Raw genomic sequence first — 15,450 nt, 5'->3', positions numbered from 1 at the left:
GAGCACTAGGAAAATTATCATTTAGCCGCATGGATATTTTGCTGACACTTTTGTGTGCTTAATGAAACCATAAAGTAAGTCACAATTGTGTATTGTCATTGAATTGAATTCACCCTACTAGATATTCCTTAAATTATCTCCTTTTGTATTTTGCAGATGAAATAAAGTCGGTTTCCGAACTATATTAAGGTGAGTAAATGATTTTCTTTTTTTGCAAATATGTAATGAATATACTTTTAAAATGGATATCTAAATCAAACTAAAGGCTACAGTGTTGCACTGGATTCAGCAATAAAAGAAACAATACACAACAGAAGTGTGTCGAATGAGACCGAAATTTATTAGTCTATTGTTTGCATGTGTGAAATGCTTTAAGTCACATCTTTCCAGACATTTGGCAACCAAGTGACAAAGCTGCTATCAAGAACTGAAAAACCCCAAGGATGAAGCCAAGTCCATGGAAATTCTATACAGTAAATAAAATAGATATAAAAGGGCTTTATGTCAATGTGTACATTTGGCCAGGTTTTGCTGTGTCGCGTCGCATCAGTTTCAGTAAAAGTGCATATGGGGCTTCACTTTTTGACCTCTCCAAGATCGTCGATGCTGTCGTCATCCACCTGTCGGGTTAGAGAACATGTCAAGAAAAGCTTTGATAATGGTTCATCTGGTCGGATTGGCCGCTGGGATCTGGGATGTTTGCTCACCTCAGGCCACTTTTCCTGGATGACGTCGATGATGTCATCTGTAAAGTCTCCCTGAATGATGATTTCGTCTTCTGCTGTCACTGAGGCACCGCATGAGAATTTCTGAGCAAAAAACCTCTGAGCCTCCTTAAGGTCGATGTCTGATGTGTGGACCACAGAATAACAATTTACCGCAGGGTACAAACACATGACAAACATTTAATACTTATTACTACAATCACCGCCTTACCGAAAGTGGCCATTCCACACACCCTCGTGACATATTTCTTTTTAGCTCTAGGGATTTTTGCTATCGTGATTTTTTGAGGGACGGTCTTCTTTTTCTGTTTGATTTGACCTCTTCCACCTGGAAAAGGGAACAAAAAAAAATAAGAAAGACTTTAATAGCTAGAGAGAGAGTAAAAAAAAATCTGTAATTTTCAGTAATTCAAATCAAGCTGAAATTCAACAAAATATAAATATTAGATTTAAAACTTACAATTAAAAATGAGAAATGTTGCATTGGCAACTAACTGAAATTTGAATGAAGTTGAAGTATTAAAATTGAAATAAAAATAAATGAGAAACATAAATTGAAAAAAGACAAACTTAAACAGAAAATATAAAAATAAAAGTATTCAAAATACCAATAAACACTATAATAGTATATAAATAATACTAAAATAGCACTGAGATATGCTTGAATTAATATTGACTTTAAAATTAAAGTAGCCTGGTATTGAAGATCATATCAATAACCAATGACATAAAACCAAAATACACTTAAATGTTTTAATTGGACAGTTAAGAGATTCAGGAACGTTTTGTTTGTGTGTAATGCCAATGGACAAATTATGCAGATTCACACTTGGGAGCACCATCGTGAGCACATGCAAATGCTTATGTTTATTGATGTCTAAATATAAAATTAAATGTTTAACCTCTCTTCTGTTTCTTCTTCTCCTCTTCCTCTCCTGCAGGGGGCACTTCTCCTACACCACCACCTCCACCGCCTCCTCCGCCTCCTCCTCCTCCTCTTGTTTCCTGTTTGAGTGCTGTACCTGTACAACAGCAGTGAATTTGGTTAGCAAAATACGGGCAAACTGATTCAGCAGTGCATGTCATAAGGGTGCTGACCAAATATCACCCCCACGCCCGTTTTTTTGTGACTTGCACCCCGGGTTTCACAGACAAGGCTTAAGTTTAGTCCTAGACTAAAATGCATGTTTGAGCTGTTTTAGCTGAAAGCAACTTGCACTGATATATCTTAAAATATGTCAGTGCCATTGTTTTGTCTCAAGATGCACATCAGTAATGCTTATTTCTAAGCACATTTATAAAAGCTACTAGCCTGGTTAAAACCAGACCATTCTCAGTAGTAACTGAGTTATGGTCTGGCAAAGCTTCATTAAAGGGGTGGTATAATGCCCTTTTCACAAGATGTAAAATAAGTCTCTGATGTCCCCAGAGTGTGTATGTGAAGTTTTAGCTCAAAATACCCCACAGATTTTTTTATATAACATGATAAAGTTGTAACTTTTTGAGGGTGAGCAAAAATGCCTTGTTTTGTGTCTGTTCCTTTAAATGCAAATGAGCTGCTGCTCCTGGCACAGGGGGCGGAGCTTCAAGAGCTTGTTTCCTTTTACCTCACACAGACATGCACTGAACATTTCAAAAGCTTGTAGCCTTTTATGTTCAAACCGAAGTCAGAAAGATGGAGATACTCAAGAAGAAGTGACAACATGTAGAAGCAACAGGACATTTCTGAATGGTTAGTTGATGAATTTATGCAGCTTATGTGTAGTTATCGTCTAGTCATTGATTAGCATATACTGTCTTGATAATCTATCAATCGTGTTCCGGGGGCGGGGTTTATGTAAATTCTAGGGTTGGTGATGTCACTAACCCGGGAGGAATGTCGTGTAGTCTCTACCAGCCGTTTGTTGTAGTCCTTAAAAAACTATTTCTGTAAAAGAAAATATCTCCCTTTGCTGTGAACTTTGAGCGTCGTAACTTTGCAGATGTTGTTTATGCTCAAACAGCAACACTACACACTAACTAAAGCTAGAAAAGTGAAATCATAATCAACCACCCCTTTAATAACTAATTTCCAAAGGGGCGTCACCAACGGACGTCGCTCAAATGCCTCTGGGCGCAATTGGATAGACCTAAAACCAATCAGAGCGATCGTCATCGTGTAAAGCCATATGCTGCGTCCCAATTCGCCTAAGTTACACTACGCCATAAAAGCATGTACTCTTTTAGTGAAGAAAAGGTATTTACTTTTGAATGTGTAGCAAAAAAGTAGGCAAGCTTTGGGACATACTACTTCGTCATCTTTATCGGACGGATCTGTCACGTAAACTGCCCTGTCAATCATCTCGTCACAGTTAAAATCCTCTATTAAATCTAATTTAATTTCCTACCGTTTCAGAGAGAAATGTAGTAGCACGTTCATCTGCCAGTGGGTCTTTCATGGAGACTGTCCTCATGTGTTTGCAATTTGAACATAATAATGCGTTTAAAAGTTGAACGGGACGTCGCTCAAATGCCTCTGGGAGCAATTGGATAGACCTAAAACCAATCAGAGCGATCGTCATCGTGTAAAGCCCGCCCCAACGTTTCTGATTGGTGCCGCGATTTCGACGGATTAGAAATGGGCTTGAATGAGCTCTTTGCCACAATTGTGACTTGGGTTGTCTGAGTTGTCTGGGTTTTCCCAGGCTAAAAAGCTACTTAAATGTCCTAATTGAACTAAGGCTTAATATTGGCTTAATCTAAGCCCTGTCTGTGAAACCGGGCCTAAGTGAAAGTTGCTGTGAAAGAAAGTTGACTTACCAAGAGTCAGTTTAGCAAACACATCAGGAAAGTTCTTCTCAAGCCACTGTTTGCATTTGGCTGGCTCAGGCATGTACTCACAGTACTAGCAGCGCAAAGAGAAACGTTTTATTAATTCACTTAATACCATATGAAGAAACAACAACCACCATAGGTCAAGAAACAAGTAATAAAAAAGAAGATATATATTTTGTAATGTTATGTATGTACTCACCTCTACTGGCAGGGAACAAACTGCAAGTAAAAGAGGACAGAAATTATATCATTTATATTTTAATTTTCAATGCAGTGCATTTCCCCCAAAAAGCTCATGTATTTGCTCACCTCCACAGTAGAGAACTTTCAGTGGGTATTTTGCATCTGGGTCGGCCCGATCCCCTTTATTTTCTGGTAAACCTGACTCTGCATTTTCAGTAGTAGCCATATTACATGAATCTACACAAACCATACAGAAGGGTTATTTTAGACTCATAATTCGAGCTGATGCACGGTGGCTAACTGATACATGATAGCTTAAACTCTAAGCTATTATGCAGCAAAAAGCACACACAGCTTGAGGAAACTGTTAAGTTTGCAAAATAAAAATGCACGTCAAAACCAACAATATGGTGCCTTCATGACGTGCATAAAGAAATGTGGTCTGTCTGAAGACTCTAACAGATATATAACTAGGCATACGTTTTTGGGTTGAAAGTAAAAGGACATAACCAAAGATGTGCAGATCTCTTCATCTAATTACAAAAGGCCCATTTGACATCAGAAAGATCTTCCACATGTGCACTATTTAACAAACCTTGGGGAAAATCGTTATAATTGATTCAAATTCATTAAACTCTCAAACCATTCTATTTTGGATCATAAAAGTATGCATTAAGCGCATGTAAACATATTATATGCCAAGTACCAGCAACACCCTAGTGGTGCTTTAGAGACACTAACCAACACACTAAGACCAGATGCAATGGCTCTGATCAAAGATACACTCTCACACGCATTCAAATATAGTTGAAACATCTTTCAGAGCCACTGACAGTGACTTAAACCATGAAGCCTCCGCACAATGATCATCCATCTACACCACTGAGCTCCCATTCATTAGCCACCACTGCTAATCACAGCTCTCCTACAGCAGCCACGCGCTCAAACTCATACATACCCCTTCGGTACAATCTCAGTTTAACTTGCTTTTGAGTAACACCTTGATCATTATTACATTAACTATAGTTGTTGTTCTTTAACGGGTGAAAGAGTTTCACTGTTGCTCAGCACACCTTCACTGTCTGATTTGGCTTTGGGTCCTGACAACGCCTGTCTGAGGCAGAGCAACAACTGCGTTTGCGCCTATGCCGTATTACGTACATACGTCGTGGGGGAGTATTTTAGGTTACGAGTGAAATAATAATTTTTATTTAAGAAAGATATGTTTAGATAAGCCATTTTATGTAATTTGATCAAATTAAAACGCATAAAGCTATTTTTGAACGAGTATTTTAAAGCAGGCATCGCGGTGGACGCCTCGTTCTGCGCAGATCACATTCACAACATGCCGTTTGAGAATTCCGACAATAATTCCCGCTTCTTGTCATTTACATTTCACAATGATTCTGAATTATTCATTTTTATAACTGCACATTTTGTTAATTTTTATAAATTATTCTTAGTTTGTAAATAGGAATTAGGGTGTTTAAATTACATTTATTTTTTTATTTTTTAATCCCGAGTGCATTGTTTACACTTAAATAATGGATATTTAAAAACAATTAGACTGAGGTCTGTGAAAATCAGACAATGATACATCAGTTGTGCATCTGGTTGATGTTGACGCTGGTGTTTTGTTCATTCGAAGGGAAGTCAGATGTAATTTGAGGACTCCTCTATTAGTCCAGATATTTGTCAGTGTTATTATATTTGTCCGATGTCAGATGTGATGGAGGGGTTTAAAGACAGCATGAACTCTAAAACTCCTGGAAGTTTTTCAATATCAAAAGGTGATAAACGTCTAGATGGAACAATAATGAAATTCAACATGATGATTATTATATTACATTAAGTAACGTTAACTTGATGATTTCACAGGATATCCATTGGAGCCATGGCACAGTACTCCTGTAAAAAAGGTTGGTTTTATGTTATAATATCACTCATATGAACTCCTTCAATTCTATTTAAAAAGCATCCCATGATGTTTGTTGAGAAGGTATACAGAACTGTAAAATAGACAATGGGTGTCGACTTTGAATAAGCTAAAATAATTTTACTGTATTCATTTTTTGGATATTTTTAGTCACTATGTGACTTTCCTTCCATTTGTGTTCTTAAATTGTTTTGATGAATTTATGATTATTCTAAGATTGGGAAATTAGAGATCATAAAAAATAAGAAGTGGCCTAAATTCTGACTGATATCTAATCCTCTAAAAAAAACTTTTAGGTAACACTTTAGTATGAGGAACACATATTCACTATTAACTACGACTTTTGCCTCAATAAGCTCCTAATTTACTGCTTATTAATAGTTAGTTAGGTAGTTGTATCGTTTAAGTTTAAGTATTGTGTAGGATTAAGGGGTGTAGCATAATGGTCATGCAGAATAGAGCATTAGCTAATATGTGAATGATATGACAAAAAAGTAATATTTATTGCATGTTTATCTTGCATTTTCCCAGTAAACAGAATGCATACTTTATACACTTTTAATGTGTTTCGTTTTGCATTGTTTGTATATTGCAATGTGTAAATGTTCCTTTGTATTTATTGTAATGGTGATTTTGTGTTCAGCAGTTACATATTAAATTCAAATGAAAGAGATTTGATGCTCATTTTATGATACTCAATTTCTTCAGAATCTTTTTGCTGCTTATGAGACCCCAGATGTTTCCTCCACCAAGCTCCAAGATGAAAACAGAACGAGACCAGCAGCACTGAGTTTGCAAGATCTCTCAAAACCATCGTCCTCTTTTTCATTATCGCAGAACTTCCAGGTACATACATTTTGTTTGAAACGGCTTAAAGTGATTTCCCACATTTGATGCTTATTGTTTGATAATTCCCAGTTTTCCAGAAGACTATTTCATTTTAAAACTGGTTGGCATATAAACTGTTGGATGTGTTTGTGGCTCAAGTGTTGTCCTGTTTTTGTGATGTTACCAGACACCAGATAACGGGTTGGAGGTCTCCACCATACAGAGGCAGCGGCTGGAGATGCAGCTTCTCATGGCAGAATTAAAGGACCGCGACCAGGAGCTCAACTCTCTGGTAGTTGCCCATCACAAGCAGATGCTGTCCTGGGAGCAGGACCGTCAGAGAGTGCTGATCCTGGAACAGAGATGTTCCCGAATGGAGGGTGAGAGTGAATCCAGTGTGAAGTTCACTTATAATTTTGCACCAAACACACTCATTTTGTTTTAATGACCATTTCCACTTTTTTTTTCTGTCCCGTAGAATCAAACAGGTTGTTTTTGATACTGTACCTTTTAAGACCTCTGTATTAAACACTTAGGCCCGGTTTCACAGACAGGGTTTAGATTAAGCCAGGATTAGACCTTAGTTCAATTAGGACATTTATGTAGCTTTTATAAACGTGCCTTTGAAAAAAAAAAAAACATTACTGGTGTGAATCTTTAGACAAAACAATGGCACTGACATATTTTAAGATATATCAGTGCAAGTTGCTTTCAGTTAAAACAGCTCAAACATGCATTTTAGTCTAGGACTAGGCTTAAGCCTCGTCTGTGAAACCTGGGGTACAAGTTTAGTGCTACAGTTTCAAAACGTTGCTCTATTTGAGCATCCAGACCAGTTTCAATAAATAAATAAGTATGATCAACTCTTTTGTTTCAAAGTAGCAAGAAATTCAGTTTTCCTTGAGTCTAAGCGTCTCTTCTGCTCACCAAGGCTGCATTTTGATCAAAAATACAGTGAAAACAGTAATATTGTGAAATTATACTGATCTGAGCTGATTTGTATTTGAGTATATTGTAAAATGTAATTTATTCCTGTGATCAAAGCTGAGTTTCCGCATCATTACTCCAGTCTTCAGTGTCACATGATTCTTCAGAAATCATTCTAATATGCTGATTATTATTAATGTTGAAAACAGTTGTGCTGCTTCATATTGTTGTGGAAACCGTGATAAATTGTTTTTAGGATTATTTGATGAATAGAAAGTTCTAAAAAAGTTTTTTAAATAGATGTTTTTGTTACATAAATGTCATTACTGTCACTTTTGATTAATTTTGTCCATCCTTGTTGAATAAAAGTAGTCATTTCTTTAAAAAAAAAAAAAAACGGTATGGTGTAACTTCTCTGCTCATGGTTGCCTAGATGAGCTGGAGAAGCGTAATGAGGTGATCAGAACTCTCAGTAAGCGGACGAAGGTGGCGGAAGCGAGAGAGAAAGACTCGCACAGAGATCTCAACTCCACCCAACAGCAACTACACGAGCTGAGCTGGAGACAGATGAACATCAGCAGACATGAGCAGGACTTGGAGGTGAAGTACAGTTTTCTTTTTTACTCAGAGCCTTTGGTCTAGCATGTCCCATAACCTGATCCCATCATTTCTTGTCTTCTATCTTGCATCAATTAAATGACACTCATAGGAGAGGAACCAGAGTCTGAACTCCACAGTCATGAGACTGTCGTCACAGGTGGGGCAGCTGCAGGTGCGCGAGGAAGAGCTCAGCTCCATGCTCAAACTGAAGGTAGCAGAGACTCAAAACACTCACACATCCTTTATCTTATGTCCTATGAATCAGACACATTCATGTAAGTGCATGCTTTTTTTTTATCAGGATAAAGATGTGATTGAGGCCACAAATCACATTTTAGAGCTGTCTGGTCGTCTTTGTGACCTAGAGAAATCAATTGAAGAGCTGCGAACACGTGAGAGCAAAACGCTGCGAGAAATGGAGGAACACAAACACCGATTCAGAGAGGACAGACATGAAAACACACAACTAAAAGGTAGATAGGGTTATTTAACAATCCCAGAGTCATGATTGGTGTTCGCCGGGAATCCTACCAATGTCTTTATCTGTCTCTTGCTTACTGTAAATCTACTGTAAGAAATATAAAGAATAAAAATACGCTGTCGGTTAAAACAATTTTTTAAATTTTTTTTATTTTTTTACAGCTGAGTTTCAGGAAAAAAACATTGAGAACAACATCCTGAGAGAAGAACTCATCCGCTTAAAGCAGGAAAACCAGCTTCTGAAGAAAGAGATCACTGCTGTTGAATTTCAGAGGATGAGTATGTCACTACTGTACGTTTTATAGTGTAAGATAGGCTCTGTTTTAAAGGGTTAGTTCACCCAAAAATGAAAATTCTGTCAGTAATTACTCTCCCTCATGTTGTTCCAACCCCGTAAGACCTTCGTTCATCTTCAGAACACAAATTAAGATATTTTTGATTAAATCTGAGAGCTGTCTCACTCCTCCATAGGCTTCTAAGGCATTATAACTTGCTGGCCCAGAAAATGCATTAAAGACATCGTTAATATAGTCCAAGTGACTCCAGTGGCTCAATCTTAAGTTTATAAAGCGATGAGAATACTTTTTGTGCGCAAAAACAAACAAAAATAACGACTTTATTCCACTTTTCATTTCCTTCTCTCTGGGCCTCGAGTCTTTTCACGTAGTGTTTAAGTGTAGCGCGTCTGTGTTGCACGTCACCACGTAGGCTCACTATTGGCCGACGCTGGTCATGTGTGTGATACGTGGTGACGTGCAACACAGACGCGCTACGCTTAAACACTACGCGAAAAGACTCGAGGCCCAGAGAGAAGGAAATGAAAAGTGGAATAAAGTCGTTATTTTTGTTTGTTTTTGCGCACAAAAAGTATTCTCGTCGCTTTATAAACTTAAGATTGAGCCACTGTAGTCACTTGGACTATATTAACGATCTCTTTAATACATTTTCTGGGCCAGCAAGTTTCAGTCACCTAGCAGCCTATGGAGGAGTGATCCAGCTCTCAGATTTAATCAAAAATATCTTAATTTGTGTTCCGAAGATGAACGAAGGTCTTACGGGGTTGGAACAACATGAGGGTGAGTAATTACTGACAGAATTTTCATTTTTGGGTGAACTAACCCTTTAAACCCTAGTGACCTGCCTACCTAGACAGCATCGTAGGCATGTTCTGGACTTTTTCAGACTGTTGCGGAAATTAGAATTTTAAGGGTATGTTTTGAAAAATATTATGTTAAAAAAAGTAATTAAATTGTCAGTAAATGTTTTCAATTAAAGTTCGCAAACACACGATGCACGATGTTATTAATTCCTAAAAAGGAAATTTATTGATGTAAATCTTTTAAAAAATGTTCCGGAACAGCCATAATAAAACAATGATAACAAACAGCAATAATGCCTAAACAGACACTAACTGGTGCAGAAAACATGTCGTATAGTCTTTATGATTAATGTTTTAAATGGTATTTGTGTCTGTTGTCCAGATGAAGATAAAAGCTGGAGGAATGAATTACTTGAACTATCCCGATCAAAACAAGCCCGAGCTGAATCTGAGCTGGTCTGTCTGCGGCAGGTGATGGGTTTTTTTCTTTCAAAACTCCCTCTTTTTTCAGTCCGCATTCATTTTTACAAATATCTGTCCTTCCCATTTGTTCTTCTGGAGCAGTTTTTCCAGTTTGTCAGCATGCATCAAAAGACTTCCTGCATTTCTTTTCCTTGACATTTAACTTGGTCGTGATCTTTTCTTAAACAGCGCCAGTAATCTTTCATCAGTTTTAAACCAACTGTAATGTTTTTCTGTGTTTTTAAGGATAGTTTAAGGATAGTCTTTGATTCTGCCGTTAATTAACTAGTCTACAAAGATACACCTGTGACCTCCTTACATAAATAATAAAATAGATATTTTATGGACTAGCTGTTTTATAAAAGCTCTGTGTCAACGTCCGTTAGCTGTTCTAAATTCACTGTAAACCACGGCCTCATAGGGCTTATTGCTTTATTATTTAAAGTATATAAATAGTTTATTTTAAGTATGGCGTGACCAAACCAATCAACATATCTGATGTTTAAAATATATTTGTGTCCTAACCAGCTAAGACCACAATTGGTCAGTTTTTTTTTTTTTTTTTTATCACATGGTCCAGTTAGGTAGCCCCGCCCTCCATGACATCTCATTGGTCCATAATCCTTCTCCACATTACTGGATCTACAGCATCTGATTGATTATGATTTGCTTCACACCAAGTTTAGACACAATGAATGACTGATGCATGTATTTGTGACAGGTGTGTGAAAACCAACAGAACGACCTCCAGCTGCTGAAGCTGAACTTGGAGAGCGCCAGAGAGGCACTCCGACATTATGAGAGTCAAAGGTCACGTGAGAGGTGGGCATCTACAATGTGCAGTGTATTATAAACTTAAATTGCTTATTTCAGCCGCTTGCTTTACTTATGTCCAGACCGGTGTTATTTTAGTATTTGTATATACTATTATATTTGTTATTAATATTATAAATTAGTGCTTCAACGTCAACTTATTGCCATGGCTAAATTTCATTTCGTTTCGTTTAATTTACAAAAAATGTCTTTATTAGCTTTAGTTTCATTTTAGTAAAGGATAATAACCCTGGTGCAGACGTCTTGAGTTATGAGTGTTATTGTGTTCGTAGGGCTGATTCTGGTTTAGGAGACAGTCAGGTGCTAGAATACAGCGATCATCAAGGGACAGAACTAGAAACAGGGCTAATGTCCACACTGTGCCACAGCACAAGCAAAAACGCCCCATCGGTTTTAACGCAGCATCCTTGTGGCGAAATGGAAACGCAGACTGACTTTGGCGCAACTTTGAGCGCCACGATCCGTGAAGTCGCAGAACAGTCAGCCGTAGAGGACAGTTGCTCAGGCACCAACAGCGTTAAGAACACCTGTACAACTTGCCGGTGTGAACAAGAGCCAGCCGAGATGGAAATGAAGGAAAGAGCGAAGACCTGTGTTGAGTTGTTAATCCAGTCCGCTCCTCCAGCTCTCTGCGGTGAATGCGCTAACAGCCCATCAGAAGCTCCACAGAGTCAGGCGGTATATTCTGACGCTAGAGCTGACGTGGATGTAATGGCTGTCATTGACTATGATGCAGAGACAGGAACTCCTGTCTGTGTTGTCGATGTGGATATCAATCCAAGATTCTCTTGGTAGGATTAACTAGCTCTGTCTTGTGGGTTAGGTTGTAGTCATATGTAGGCCTGCATAGAAAGCTCTGCAGATTTCCACGGAATCCGAATGCAAAGTTGCTTGAGTTTTGGGTGAAAGATTCATACAATTGGCAGATGCTTTTATTCAAAGAGTTCACTTGCATATGAGTTTTGCATTTCATCAGGTCATGCATTCCCTAGGAATCAAACCCATGACCTTGGCTCTGCAGGAATGTTAAAAGCACAAACTAAATGCCAATGTAATTTTTCTTTTTTGGTCGTTTATTAAAGGAGAAACATGTATTTTATATGCCTCCAGCAGCACAAAACAGAATATAGTGCAACAGTTGGTTTCCCGAAGTAAAAATCTCATTATTTTTCTCCATAGAGGAATTGATTTTTTTAAAGATACAAAAAACAACAACTTTGAGCTACGAAGATGTTAATCGATGCATTATTTTTACTTGTTTATAAAATGCATTATTGTGACTTACTTTGACTTGTTTATGAAATAATCACGTTCCACAGTGGTATTCCTGGTGAGAAACAAACATTACCCATGATTCTGCAAAGAAATCTCCACCAATCAGAGAATCGAAACGAGCAAATCAAGCCAAAAGAGTGCTTTAGCACCCTCCCTCTCACATGAAGCACTGAGAATGCCGTAATAAAATTTGATAATGTTTCCAGCCATCAATGGTGAACTTTCAGCTCTGTTTTTACCACGTTTTACCATATTAAAATTCACTGCACTAAAGTTTGCAGATTTCTTTGCAGATTTAATCTGGGCATGTTTTGAAATCAATGCTAATAGGTGTGTTCGACTTGAAGCGGCGCTGTGCACACCTATCAGTCTATGACATCAAAGCACCGCGAGAGGGATTAGAGAGCAGGCGGCTCCGTGTGCTTTAGAATCGTTCTCGCGGTACTTTGATGTCATACACCGATCAGTCTGCGCAGCGCCGCTTCAAGTCGAACACACCTAATGTTGTTGGCCTGATAATAATTGTGCCTCTCTCTTGGGTTAACTAGCACAGCAGATCTGAGCCTTCACCTGGACTGTCCCTCCCCCTCTCACCATAGTAGGCGGAGCTCTGTCAGTTTACCCGATTCTACAATAAGCATTGAACTCCATGGCAATGAGGTAGTCCACCACACTTTACACATATTGTACTTGTACTTTAGGGATTTTTCTATATTTATATGGATTTCTGTATTTATGTGTAAATCAGAATAAAAAAATTGCTGCATTTTCAAATACATTTAAATTGCATCTATTTGTTCTGTATAATAATAATAAAAATGATGATGATCATGATGATAATGATTATTATTATTATTAAATACTTTTTTTTTTTACAGTACTATAGTATTACTGCAATATTAGGATATTCATTAATTTATATTTTATAATTTATATAATAATAAAATAATAGTATTTAGTGTATTATTATTAATAAATACTAATCTTGTACAGTGCAATAGTTTATTGCAATAGTAATATATTTATTTGATTTAATTTTATAATGTAAATAATAAAAAATAACAATAGAATTTTGATTAATAATTATTATTAAATACTCATTTTTACAGTACAATTGTATTAATGCAATAGTAATACATTTGTTTATTAATTTCACATGTGTGTTTTAGGCATATTTAAATGAAAGGTATCCATGCTATCAATCTCTGTATTTATGGCATGTATATTTACATCTCACGCAGGATTGTTACAGCTCGTCCACAAGCCGTTTACAGCGGCTGCTGGCTGAATCTCAGGAAATGGTGGCAAGTTTGGAAAGCTCTGCCAGGAAATCTGACAGCCCAGTGAAATCTCAAAGCCCCACAAACTGCAATGCTGAATGCCACCTCCAGAGTAACCATGGCTATGGCAGCCACTCCCAATCCTCCACCCAGAGCCAAGAGGAAAGCCAACCATGCAGGGTATGTCCCTTTAAGAGGATGTAGTAGGCTGTAAGTAGGGGTGGGTGATATACCAGAGACGCGATTAACCGGTAAACATTTGTCAACCGGTGGAGATTTTGGACTATCGTCTCAATCGCGGTTACACTCGTTGCTCTGCTGCATGGTCACTAAACTTTGCATGCTTTTTTAACCATTGCGGTATAAAAACAAATGATTTTAAACCACTGAAGCGCAGTGAGCAGCGAATGACAACTAATATCAGTGTATGCGCTCGCTCTCTGAGAGAGTTTCTGATCAAACTGAGTGCTTTTTTGCCAACTAATTCGACTTGAACGGTTAAATACACATACTTGTGTGTCAAAGAGACCTGCAACATTGCAAATGTTTATGTCTTAAGTGAACGTAAACAGTTGAGAAAGAAAACGCAGGAGTATATTGGATCCGTACATACAGTCTTAAAGTGACAACACCCTCGTTATCAACAAATCTCTCACTGCTCTTTACTGAATCACTTTTGTAACTTTAATAAGAATAAATGAATATTTAATTTACATGAACACTATGCAGTGTTTTTTTATTACATTTGATTACTTTATACAGTTTTCAGGTTGAAAATGGTGATGAGATAAATATATATGAAAAATAAATATATCGCTATCGTGAAATAAAATAAAGGGATGCACCAATATGAACGTTTTGGCCGATACCAATAACCAATAATTCTTTATATCTGAAAGCTGATAACCGACATATTGGCCGATAAATCCAAATCCAAATTTTTATGTAATTTTTTCTGAGTACAAAAACAAAAGTCTCACCATTAAATCCATGTCTCAAGCACACAATTATAATTATGTTCTCATTATAATTTTATATGCATCTGAAGTGTCTCATCTGAAGGAAGTAATCCATTATTTATCAGCTTTAATATATCAGCCAAATTGTTCTTATCGGGCCGATAACGATAACATAAAAAATTTGAATTTATCGACCGATACCGATATGGTGGCCGATATATCGTGCATCCCTAATAAAATTAGATTTTGGTCATATCGCTCACCCCTATCTGAATGATTACTTATTACATCACATTTGCACAATCATTTAACGCATGGTAAAAATTATGCTTCAAGATTAAACTGCAACTAAATGGCATTTCCTCCTTAATTTCCTAAAGGAAAGTGACTTCCAGATCATCAGCGCACATTTGCTACAAGGAAGCAAGTAATCCATAGATCCGCGAGAACCGGCGGATCCCTGTTCCTGAAAAATAAATCCATTTTTGGCAACCAAAGAGTTTTACAAAGCTAACATGTAATTTTTACAGATGCTGTATTTCTACTTACTTTCATCAAAATCTATTTTTATGATATGTGTACTAAAATAAGCATTAGTGATTAATTCTACACAAAGCACTACCTCTGCCTGGACAGATGTTAAGACATGTTATTTATAGACTACTTTCTTCAAGTGTTAAACCTGTCTCGCAAGATGACACAATGGCGCTGGTTGTTTTTTGTCATTCCAGTTTCCCCTGTCATCCAACCTGTTTGGTTTCTAAGATAATGAACTGGTATGTGGCTCTAGTCTAGATCGTTGTTTTTTACACCTGAAATCCAGTGTTGTTCTCACAGTAAGGAGAAGGAGCCATCAACCTTTTCAAAAGCCACTGAAACACAGTGTATTTGCATAATCTCAGGACATTTAAGAGAACAATAAAGGTCTTTACATGCTACCATTGACTTGGTTGACCCTGAAATACAATTTTAAATTGAGTAAAGGATGACAAAGCCTGTCTAAGACACTCACCTGTTTGTGACTCGTTGACGTGACAGGTAGATCTCA

At 37.4% G+C, this 15,450-nt stretch overlaps 2 protein-coding genes across 4 annotated transcripts; one reads left to right on the top strand and one right to left on the bottom strand.

The window, feature by feature from the left end:
* Nucleotides 1-316: 316 nt before the first annotated feature.
* On the bottom strand, nt 317-4,892 carry denr (density-regulated protein). Of its 2 annotated transcripts, none has more exons than XM_084400147.1 (8): nt 4,796-4,892; nt 3,849-3,959; nt 3,739-3,758; nt 3,525-3,609; nt 1,628-1,747; nt 937-1,053; nt 708-847; nt 317-620 (listed from the first exon to the last, which is right to left on the bottom strand). In XM_084400147.1, the coding sequence occupies exons 2-8, from the start codon at nt 3,946-3,948 to the stop codon at nt 576-578; spliced, it is 627 nt and encodes a 208-aa protein (XP_084256273.1). In that variant the 5' UTR covers nt 3,949-3,959; nt 4,796-4,892; the 3' UTR covers nt 317-575. The 2 variants fall into 2 exon arrangements, with proteins under 2 accessions (XP_084256273.1, XP_084256272.1); XM_084400146.1 differs by having other exon boundaries at nt 4,681-4,843.
* A 145-nt stretch (nt 4,893-5,037) lies between these two features.
* On the top strand, nt 5,038-15,340 carry ccdc62 (coiled-coil domain containing 62). Of its 2 annotated transcripts, XM_084400138.1 has the most exons (14): nt 5,038-5,512; nt 5,601-5,641; nt 6,367-6,504; nt 6,674-6,866; nt 7,847-8,013; nt 8,123-8,224; nt 8,315-8,486; nt 8,656-8,772; nt 9,975-10,063; nt 10,776-10,876; nt 11,161-11,679; nt 12,712-12,823; nt 13,405-13,623; nt 14,783-15,340. In XM_084400138.1, the coding sequence occupies exons 1-14, from the start codon at nt 5,440-5,442 to the stop codon at nt 14,831-14,833; spliced, it is 2,094 nt and encodes a 697-aa protein (XP_084256264.1). In that variant the 5' UTR covers nt 5,038-5,439; the 3' UTR covers nt 14,834-15,340. The 2 variants fall into 2 exon arrangements, with proteins under 2 accessions (XP_084256264.1, XP_084256265.1); XM_084400139.1 differs by lacking the exon at nt 11,161-11,679.
* Nucleotides 15,341-15,450: the final 110 nt, after the last annotated feature.

Source organism: Rutilus rutilus (assembly GCF_951802725.1).
Source record: "Rutilus rutilus genome assembly, chromosome: 25".
NCBI lineage: Eukaryota > Metazoa > Chordata > Actinopteri > Cypriniformes > Leuciscidae > Rutilus > Rutilus rutilus.
Note: the sequence above shows the minus strand (reverse complement) of the source record. Positions and strands in the feature narration are given on the sequence as shown.

Bases quoted from the DNA above. Each gene is read 5' to 3' on its own strand.
- denr (XM_084400147.1), bottom strand. From the start codon at position 3,948: ATGGCTACTACTGAAAATGCAGAGTCAGGTTTACCAGAAAATAAAGGG. The intron at 848-936 runs GTAAGGCGGTGA...TCCACACATCAG, and splicing joins GTGTGGAATGGCCACTTTCG to ACATCGACCTTAAGGAGGCT. The intron at 621-707 runs GTGAGCAAACAT...CTAACCCGACAG, and splicing joins TCCAGGAAAAGTGGCCTGAG to GTGGATGACGACAGCATCGA.
- ccdc62 (XM_084400138.1), top strand. From the start codon at position 5,440: ATGTCAGATGTGATGGAGGGGTTTAAAGACAGCATGAACTCTAAAACT. The intron at 5,513-5,600 runs GTGATAAACGTC...ATGATTTCACAG, and splicing joins AAGTTTTTCAATATCAAAAG to GATATCCATTGGAGCCATGG. The intron at 8,225-8,314 runs GTAGCAGAGACT...TTTTTTTATCAG, and splicing joins GCTCCATGCTCAAACTGAAG to GATAAAGATGTGATTGAGGC.